The sequence below is a fragment of the Spea bombifrons genome, chromosome 6 (assembly GCF_027358695.1).
Source record: "Spea bombifrons isolate aSpeBom1 chromosome 6, aSpeBom1.2.pri, whole genome shotgun sequence".
In the NCBI taxonomy this organism is placed as follows: Eukaryota; Metazoa; Chordata; class Amphibia; order Anura; family Pelobatidae; genus Spea; species Spea bombifrons.
In genome coordinates, this window is record NC_071092.1 from 41,200,486 (window position 1) to 41,210,304 (window position 9,819).

The 9,819-nt window shown below is 39.2% G+C and overlaps 1 protein-coding gene across 1 annotated transcript in view; it reads left to right on the forward strand.

Moving 5' to 3' along the window:
* The window catches only part of TRABD2B (TraB domain containing 2B), a 108,355-nt gene extending 98,739 nt beyond the window's left edge, over positions 1-9,616 (forward strand). Inside the window, exon 7 of the mRNA XM_053468953.1 lies at positions 8,948-9,616. Within this exon, the coding sequence (XP_053324928.1) occupies positions 8,948-9,167 (220 nt within the window). The 3' untranslated portion in view covers positions 9,168-9,616. The remainder of the gene's footprint in view (positions 1-8,947) is intronic.
* The last annotated feature ends 203 nt before the right edge of the window (positions 9,617-9,819 follow it).

Consider the following 9,819-nt stretch of genomic DNA (forward strand, 5'->3'; position numbering starts at 1 on the left):
ATCTATCGAAAAGTCATCTGTTGTTTTATTCTGGAAAGGATCCCCTGAGAAAATAGAAACCTTATGATTACAAACAAGATGCCACAGAAGAAGGCAGCGGAGAGAAAAATGGCCCCCGGTGCATGCATCTATACTGCGCACCAGCAGCATTTTCTACTTGCACACAATTTTTCATTTAATACATTTTAAAGTTGTTTTTTTAACTTGACTCTCCTGCCGTCAAGTGGATGGAGTTAGAGTAATTTAATGCGTATGTCATCATAGACTCGTTTTTACTGGGTGGTATTTTTTTTGCAGTGGTAGCTCAGTTGTTTTCCTTCTTTTATCGCCATAACTATTAAAGGCAAATTAGAAGTATGGTTCATATTATCTCTTTGCTAGAAAGAATGTTATGTGACATTCACAAACTTTGCAAATAAACTCCACCATGAAACTCATATTATTACTAGAGCAGAAATTAGTTGCCGTTAACAGGCGTCGGAACGCACCTGAATATAATTGTTAGAAGATTTCAAAGAGGCATGTTCACCAAAATATATCGTAAAACTATGCTTCCCAAATCTTACTTTTCTGAACCCTAAAGGTGAGGTCCAATGGTATCTACTGACTTCTTAGCGTCTCTCGTGGACCTGTTCTTTATTGGTTTTGGCCAATGGACACCGAGAAATATGGAAAACGTAGGAGCCAGACAAAAAACTTTGGCAACCAGTTTATTTTTTAGGACATAAGAAAAATAAGTATCCATAGAGATCAATATACAAGAACACAGAAGTTAGGTGAGAACAGTATGATGTTAGGAGATATGGATCATTGGCTCCTGGGATTATTCCACTGGACTTCAGAATGGAAAGTATATATCTAAAGAATTCTCCAATCTACTATTTCACAAATCTGTCTGTCTGAATTGTATATATAACTAGATATGAGATCGATATTTGAGTGTTTTTTTTACATTTTGACACTTATTGGCTAGAGACTTGACACACGAGATTTACGAGAAAAGCAAGAATTTCAAGATTGGTTTGCCTTTCAAAATAACGGTTCTTGAAAATTTGACTTCTCGGTTATATACAAGAAGAAAAAGTATTTTTTTGGGTGTAAAGTCCACCTAGTACCATACCAGCTTTTTATAAGATCAGACACCTTGGAGGGTTATTTATTCCAGTGGCAAAAAAACAATTTTCAATGGATTTTCAAAGAATTTGAGAAATAGCATTATTAACATCACTATCACAAGCCTCTGCAAGAGTCCTTTAACCTTAGCTTTCTTTTTTTGAGCAGGGGTTTTGTGTCTGCCTTACAATAAAGGTTACATCATCCACATAGGATCTTAAAAACACACATATCGAATAACCATCAAATTAATCTTCTTAGTTATTTTTCTTATCTATTTTTTTTTAAAATTCATCTAATTTATTTAAAACATTTTTTTTCTGTTGCACCACCCTATATCACTTTTCCCTCATTATCACTGATACAATTTCCTCAAATTTTGACAAAAAAACATTTTTGTTTTTTTTAAGTAAATGATTTCCCATCTCTTTCACATCTCCACATATCATTGTTCTGACCTGAAAATGAAGATTCCACATTAATATCATACAACAAAGACATTCAACACCCACACAAGTTCACAAAAAAACAATTGCTAACACAACACAACATGCACCAATTCCACATCTAAACATCCGTGCACCCTGATAGTATCAAAGGAAGTCTTCTAATGTTATTGCAGGTCATTGCCACAACTGAAGCTCACTACAGACATGGTGGTGCATCCAGTAGTTTGAGTACATTTGTGTCCGTTACTTGTTTTAAGGTCTATGAGAAGAAGAGTGGCACCCTCCAGGTCTCCTGGGAAAAGTATGAATGCTCTTTAGGAAATAGTGTAGGTTATGAAGAGGTATAGAAAAAGTCCATGAGAATTACTTCCCATACAGTATATCCAGTTACGACAGCCTTTTCAGTGTAATGGGGCTATATTACATTACCCCTATGGAAAATGGGTAAATGTTTCCATTAAAACAATCATTATTTCTGTTTCTGTCTACATAGGGCCTTAACCTCTCCTGTCCATTTCAACACCAGTCACAAATAATAAAAACACCCGGAAAACACACAGTCCCAGTGGGATTGCACAGTGAAACAGCCTCTTCTTGGAAACAAATGTATTAAACTCGTGCAGTTCGTTTTCCGACTTTGAGTCATGGCATCTGTGTGTTGACAGGCCTCATTAGGTCCCAAATAAAAAATAATCTCTGCTTTTTTTTGCCTCTGAAACACTCTGCTTCTTCAAGATGATCATTGTGTCACACAAGCTGGTTAGCACCTTGCAATTGCCCTAAAGGAACCACATTAGGGCTGCAACTAACTATTATTTTCATAATCGATTAGTTGGCCGATTATTTTTTCGATTACTCGATTAATCGGATAAAAAAATAAAACAGGGGGTATGCCTTATACCCCCCAGATATGCCACTCTGCCCCCCCAGATGTACCTTATACTCCCTATATGCCATAGTGCCCTTCTGATATGCCTTATACCCCAGATATGCCACTCTGCCCCCCGATATGCCTTATACCCCCAGATATGCCACTCTGTCCCCCCAGCTGTGCCTTATACCCCCTATATGCCACCCCCCCAGATATGTCTTATACCCTCTATATGCCCCCTGATATGCCTTATACCCCTTATTTGCCACTCTGCCCCCCTGATATGCCTTATAACCTTACCATGTTCATCATTAAGGTTTTCGGACTGTCCCATGGAACTTTTGCTACCGTGCCTTTGAGTTTTTGCTGGTGACTACTATTCACTAAGAAAGAGTGTTTGAGATACGTAGGACCTTCTTATTGTGAATCCACCATAGTTTTGGTTCCCTGCATCTTTGGTGACTTTGTAACGGTTTATGATGACGGTATGATGGGGTTAAGCTCGGAGTATTCCTGGATGCGTGGGATTGCTGTATCGTTTTCCAGAGTTAGATGCTTTTGACACGATAATGGAAAACATTACCAACTCTTCGTACAAACCTTTGCTCTAGGTTGTTTAAGGGACCTTGAGATTTTGTTATCATTTCTTTTTGAACCTGACCCAGGACCACCCATATAATTTGTCTTTGCAAGTTAAGATTGCTTTTAACAATGCGGTTCCCCCCCTCCCATTCAGCGTGTAAAAATGTCCAGAACCATGACATCGTTTTCATACTCGCTAAAGAGTTGAAACAAAAATCGTAACCCCTTTCAAACATCTTTAAGTCATTACATATGAATTAAGGGGAAAGGGTGTGCTGAAGAATTTCTAATAAAAATAAAAATGTATCCAGTTATTTTTAAGCCTCTTTGACACCTTAAAAAGGTAAATTACAAGATTTGTCTAAGTTAATACAAAGCTTCATAGAGGTGAAAATGTATCAACCTATTGAATACTGTCATTCGGGGAGACAGAAGGGAGCACGGAGCATGAAATACGATATTCCAACGAATCGTTACTTTCCAATTCTTTCATGTGTAGAATATTAGATTTCTTGAACTGGCGCAGCCGGTGAATAAATAGATGAAACAGGACAGCGTTCAGAGAAACCTCCTTTTACTCGCCTTAGAAATAAGACGGCTATGAACTTTAGTTTAACTGTTTCGAGTTCTAATGTGCAGCCCAACATAGCGGCCATATACAAACAGAAATAAAACATGAAGAGCTTCACAGCCGCAGTGCATTCAGTACATGACCATCAAGTCATATCGCTGTACCAAAAAAAAAAAGATGGAGATGGGAGACATACAGGATGAGCGACAGATGAGAATGAGACAAATGCACACAGATGGAGGTGGGCAGAAATGGACTGGGCAGAAACAGTTGCCTACTAGCTGATTAATCACGTGTGTGTTGCTGCCCACTGGATGGATGCAACCACACGCTACCACCTAAGTAGGTGATTGCAGTATGTGGCCCTGCGCTAAAGTGTACGATAGGTCATCCAACTGGTACTTATGTACTTATAGGTACAAGTCTGGGCCACTCTTGATTTGGAGATAGGTGTAAGTCCTGGAAAATAGTTTGGCTTCCCAAATACTCCTAGTGAGAAGTTGAAGACCCTGCAGGCCTTCTAGCTGCAGTTAGTTGGAGAAGAAGACTGGTGCTCGGTCCTCTCATCATTTGCACAAATGCATTAGTTTGACGCAGGACCCCTCTCCATTTTCATTTATATGGGAATGTAGCACCTCAGACTTAAAAAAGGTTTGTATTTGGACTCACGTTTAGTCTTTGATAGGATCCCAAAGATTTAAAGGGGAATAGGTGAGTTCGAGTTTTAGGCTTCCCCGATTGGGGATTCAGTATAGGCCAAGTTGTTTAAGCATTGTCTATTCTCAGCTGAGCTAGCTTCTCTCCGTTTCATGCACTTAACAAAAACAATCAAACAAAACCTCTGTGAGTTTACTGAAAAAAAAGAACAGCCAAGGTACTGTATATACAAATTCACTTCGCACCGACAATGTTGCCAGGAGCAATCAAATCTGGAGTTTCTTAAACAGGCAATAAAAACAAACGGCTCCAAAACAGAAATATTTGGTTGTGTAACTAACACACAGATCCACACTCCGAAGATAGTCTATTTTGGACAACCCGGGTTATTGAATATTGTAGAACCGGTGATTGTTGGCACAGACGTCAGCGGGGAGTCCCGTGATGTTGGTGGGAGGCCCCGCTGATGTCAGTGGGCGTTCCCACTGACATTGAGGGAGTTCCTGCTGACGGCAGCGGGAAACACCCCCATTTAAAGGAAAAATGGCCAGGGAGCGGGGTCTTGATCAGGAGAACCGGAGAAGCAGTGCTTACCCGGCAATCTCCGGGTCAAACCCGGAGAATTCCCAGATATGTTGGTAGGGTTTGTGTCTACGATGAAAGTGGAACTGGGTCCATCAGTGGAGTTGTGCAGGACTTTCTCCACCTCGCATGAGAATGATTAGTATTTAGCTTGGCCACGCCATTTATTATTCCCACTAAGTTGTCCTTACAGATCCAAACATACCGATATTTTTTTTTTTTTTAAATAAGATCAGGACCATTAGTAGTCTTGGTGCCTAGGGGCAGCTGGACTGGAATTGCTGGCCTTAATTTCGAACAGTATGGAGAATGTTAATAATACAAGTAGCATAGATTCAGTAGATGAAGAAAGCTGAATTCCACAGAGTTCATTTGGCCTGTGGGTATACATGGTGGTATATATATATATATATATATATATATACAGACTTGGGCATTGTTGGACTACAATACGAGTTACTTGAATTACCATTTCGAATTAAGAAAATTGAGAAATTAAGCCACAACTCCCAAAATGCTCTTCCCTCCTGCATGAAGATACAAGTCCTAAAAGTTATTAGTGTTTTCTTTCTGAATCTTTTGCGGAAACATACACTTTAACCATCTAAGAACCAAAGGTGCGCCAATGTTTTTGTTCCCTTTATTTAATTTTGATAACCCCTAACTTCTACTTACCTCTAAGGAAGGTAAGGGGTTAAAACGTTTGCCTTTAGTTAATCAATGCTGTGTCGCAGGTTATGAGGATTTAAGTGCGGACGTTAAAATGATTTAGCTGTTATAAGGTGCGAGAAGTGATTTTTATAGTGTCTTTATTAGACGAAATGCAACATTAAATCCTTTCTGTGGAAAAATGAAGCTATTGGAGTCTGCCAGGAATCATACGCTAAGCCCGGATTGTGCAGTAAATTTGAGCTAAAATAGGCACCGATACAAAATAAACAGAGAATAAACTGAAAATATGGATGTGAATACGGAACATTAAATTGTATGCGGGGCTTTGTAACACTTCCCGTTTTGCATGTTAAATTTATATATTCAAGAACGTTCAAGAACGTGTCTCCTTACACGCTATTTTAATGCTATACTGGGTTGTGGACCCTTCATGGCTATGAAGCCACAAGCAATAACACAAGTAGGGTCAAACTGACCTCTAAGTTAAGGGGGTTACTGGTGTGATTCAAGCGATTTGGGCCAACACAGAAGACACCATGTTCATTATGGAGGCAAGAGCAGGAGATTCAGAGGTCTCATGCTGAACAAGCAGAACAGAGGGAACCTGTTTCTCCCTAAGAGTCACCGGAGTAAATCAGTTTCATTCTGTGCTAAGTTCTCCCAAGATTTCCCAAGTTGGCCAGCTCACTTCTCAGACAGATTTGCAGGTAGGGTTACCAGGTACCTGGAAGTCTGCGGAACCCAACAGATGAACTTTTAAGTAAAGCCAAAGACAGTCTCTGAGACAGTTACAGATTTATCGCTTTTAATGAGTATGGGCATTCAGCAAAAGTAAGGAGATCAGGTCCTTACTTCTGCACAAACGTATGATGAGAAAGTTGGTTCTTCTGTTTACAAGCTAAAATATTACAAATACAGTAAACATGGCTGCCATCCCTTTGAATACTAGTGTAACTTACACCACAGATAGTCTTTCATTTGCTTAAAGAGACTCCCAAATAGTGTTTAGATGTATTGAAAAATCATGTCCTACATGCAAATGACTTACAATTAATTCTAACATTGCATTTGCATACAAGGTGTGTTTCAAATTTAAGTTATTTTATATATTTATATATATTTAACAATTTGGCATGCCGTGGTTTAATAGGAACCATGTAATGGGTGCAAAGGTCAGGTACCTACGGATTGTTTAATGTTTTAGCCACTGCATTTTTTTGTATGACTATCATCAAATTACCTGAACGCCTCCGGCGTGAGCAGTAATTACATATTGCAGAATAGGATCTATTGCGAAAAAAATAAGTATGAAAACCATATTGAGGTAGCCAAAGAATATTTTCCATAAGATATTAATTGAACACATTAGAATGTACGGCGGTGTAATTTATCCCCCCCGTTTGAAAGGCAAATGCCTTTTAAGATTTATAGGCGTAAGGATTTTAACAGTATTACCTATCACGTCTTTAGATTGTGGGTATGCCAGACCATATGTGGGGCCTTGGACATAGAATTAAGGTCTGTGTAGGTATAGCTTGCACACAGAGCCTTCTCACTGCTAGATTTTACTGATTTGAGGTTTCTAATGTAGAACAGGAATTTCTGATTGATTGTTTTTTCACATGCCGACACACGTACAAAAAAAAGCTGTCTAGGACTCGGTTTCTAGAATAGAATCGGATTTACAAACTGAATTTTGACAGAGCAAAACCCCCGATGGCATTCAGCAAAAGGATGCCAGGACTCCCACTGCGTAAGCGCAAAGTGAATTAAAAAAAGATATTAATCTAGTTTGTGCCTTAATCTTTACAGAAACCTACCCAACATATCCCCTTTCTCGCTCCTGACAAACTCCTTGCTCTTGTTTCTTCACAGTGCTGACCATCTATAGTCTATCCAGAATCCTAATATAACCCTTGCCCTTCTCTCTCCAGAATGCTTGGTCCTTGGCCATGCACCCATGTCCCTATTCTTCTCACTCCTGCCCAGCACTCTTTCCCACTTTTCCATCCTACTTATTGTCCTTCTCCCTTTCCCTCCCAATGCTTTGACTTGTTTTCGTTCTTTAACCTTCCACATCTGTCCACATCTGTCCTCGTTAGATCTATCTTACTTGGGGCTCTTCCGTTCCTGTATTTATTTGGGGTGAACATGTTGGGTTGGAAGTTTCCATAATAACGTTTGTACATGCGTTGCATTACATCCTAACTCTATGAAGACCTGCTGCTTTCCTTCTGATCTTTGCAGTGTCTTTCAACAGTCCCTATTTTTTAGGCATAATAATCTGTATGATAAACTATTTATGCTTTAGGAGGCCTCTTCGCCGGATACACCTGGAGATTTTATCTTTGTGAGACATCTTTAAATGGATTCTTAACTCTTTGAGAATCAGGTGTATGTGTAAGTCTTTTAGAAACCCTTTGGCAGGTAAAGTTTAAAAGGCTTCGGAGCCAGTATTAGACAATTAAAACCCCTATTACTTCTTGCTTACCTTGTAAGACACTAGGAAGAATCTCTCACTTGCTATTTTTAGTACGTTCTACAATCTTGGGTAAGAGTGGACATTTTTTCTCACACTTCTCTGCCAAGGATTTGATAAGATAGTCCAGGGTACTTGTGTTTAAGATGTGCATTTAATACATTATCTGCCTGCGAGCAAATAAGCCCGACAACTGTGCATACAGATACGTACAAGGAACGTTACACATTGTCATTGACTGTCGCTGAAACGACGTGACATGGGAGGTAAGCATGCTGCTGTCAGAAGGGTGTCTGCCAGAAAGGAATGGCACACGAGACTTTATTAGAGTAATGGTGTTAGAGGGACCATAAGAGATAGTGAGACTGAGAGAGAGCGAATGGAAGGTATTTTGGAACCTTGACTGCAACGATTATCAGCAAAAACATTCCAAATGTTATCACTACAAATGTAACCATTTTTTTTAAAATCTATATGTAAGATTATAAAATGCAAGCCCACAAAAAATAAACATAAAATATACCCCTATGTTGTTTTCAAGCAATACAAACCATCAGAACATTCACTGCACCATGATCAGTAAAGTGGGCAAAAATGGCTATATTTGAAAGTGGACAGAAAGTGCCACTTTCTGCTCCAGTAAAAAAAATCTTGCGGAAAAACCCCCCCACTGTTCCCACATTTTAGTTTCTAACAACAAAGATGCATCTTTTTGCTTCCATGGGTTGCGAGTTTGAATATTTTAACCAGCACTAATGAGCAGCTTGTTTCCATGTTGGGGCTGTAGACCCCAAATAACTTCTCAATGAATTGTAATCAACCAATGATTGTGGGATAGATGCATACTTCCTGTACCACCCCTGAGGATCCATGTCCCTCCTTCCTCTTCTGATTTTCCTCTTTTTAGGACACATTAAATGTTATGTTATGTTTTATAACTAATAGCAACTTATTTCTTTGGTTTATTTCAGTACAACCACGGTGCTTCCAGACACCAGAAACACCAAAGGCAAGGAATCTGCAGAGACTCTGGTTTGGCTTTCCAGGCAACAAGAAGGACAGACTCATCTGGCCATTAAACTGTCCAACGTACCAAGCAATGCTGCCCCTGTTCTCCATTCACTTCTCCCTGCATTGCTTTCTGCTCTATTAACTATGTGCTTCATCACAGCAATGAGAAGAGCCTCCTGACACAGCTCGCTGAAGGAGAAAGCTCCAGGGCCACCACAGCTAATCAAGCCGTTATATTAACAGAGAGAGGCTAAGACCCGACTGGGAATTATTTGGATGTGAAATCAATAAACTCACAACAGAACTTTTAGTGGAACATGTAATTTTTTGGAAGACCAAGAATTTTTTTTGTTCTATTTCACTCCTAACTCTCAAATGACTGAATTATAAGATTGGCGTTCGGCGTTAAGTGAGGTCTCTTGATAATTTTTTTGGACGTGTTTGTCAACAATACGCTTTTCCCTGTTATCGCAAAAAAGGGATATCCTACAGGGATCAATCAGGACATTTTCCGTTGATGTGTTCCTGAAAGTAAGCTACCCTGGCCTCAGGAATGGAACTTGGCAGTACAAATCTCAGCAGTCAGGACCCTGATGAGTTCAATGTTTAGACTTGGCAAAAAAAAACAACCTCATCTACATAATATATAGATGCCAATATATTGTGTTAATGTTTTTTAATGGCTCATTTGTTATAAAAATAATTGTAGACCTCATACAATTTAACTTAAAAACACTAATGGAGAAGTATATATATAAAAAGTGTTTCTACTTTAAAAGTGTTCTATTTCCATAGCAACCCACAGAATGTTCCACGTTGATTTCATTGCTGT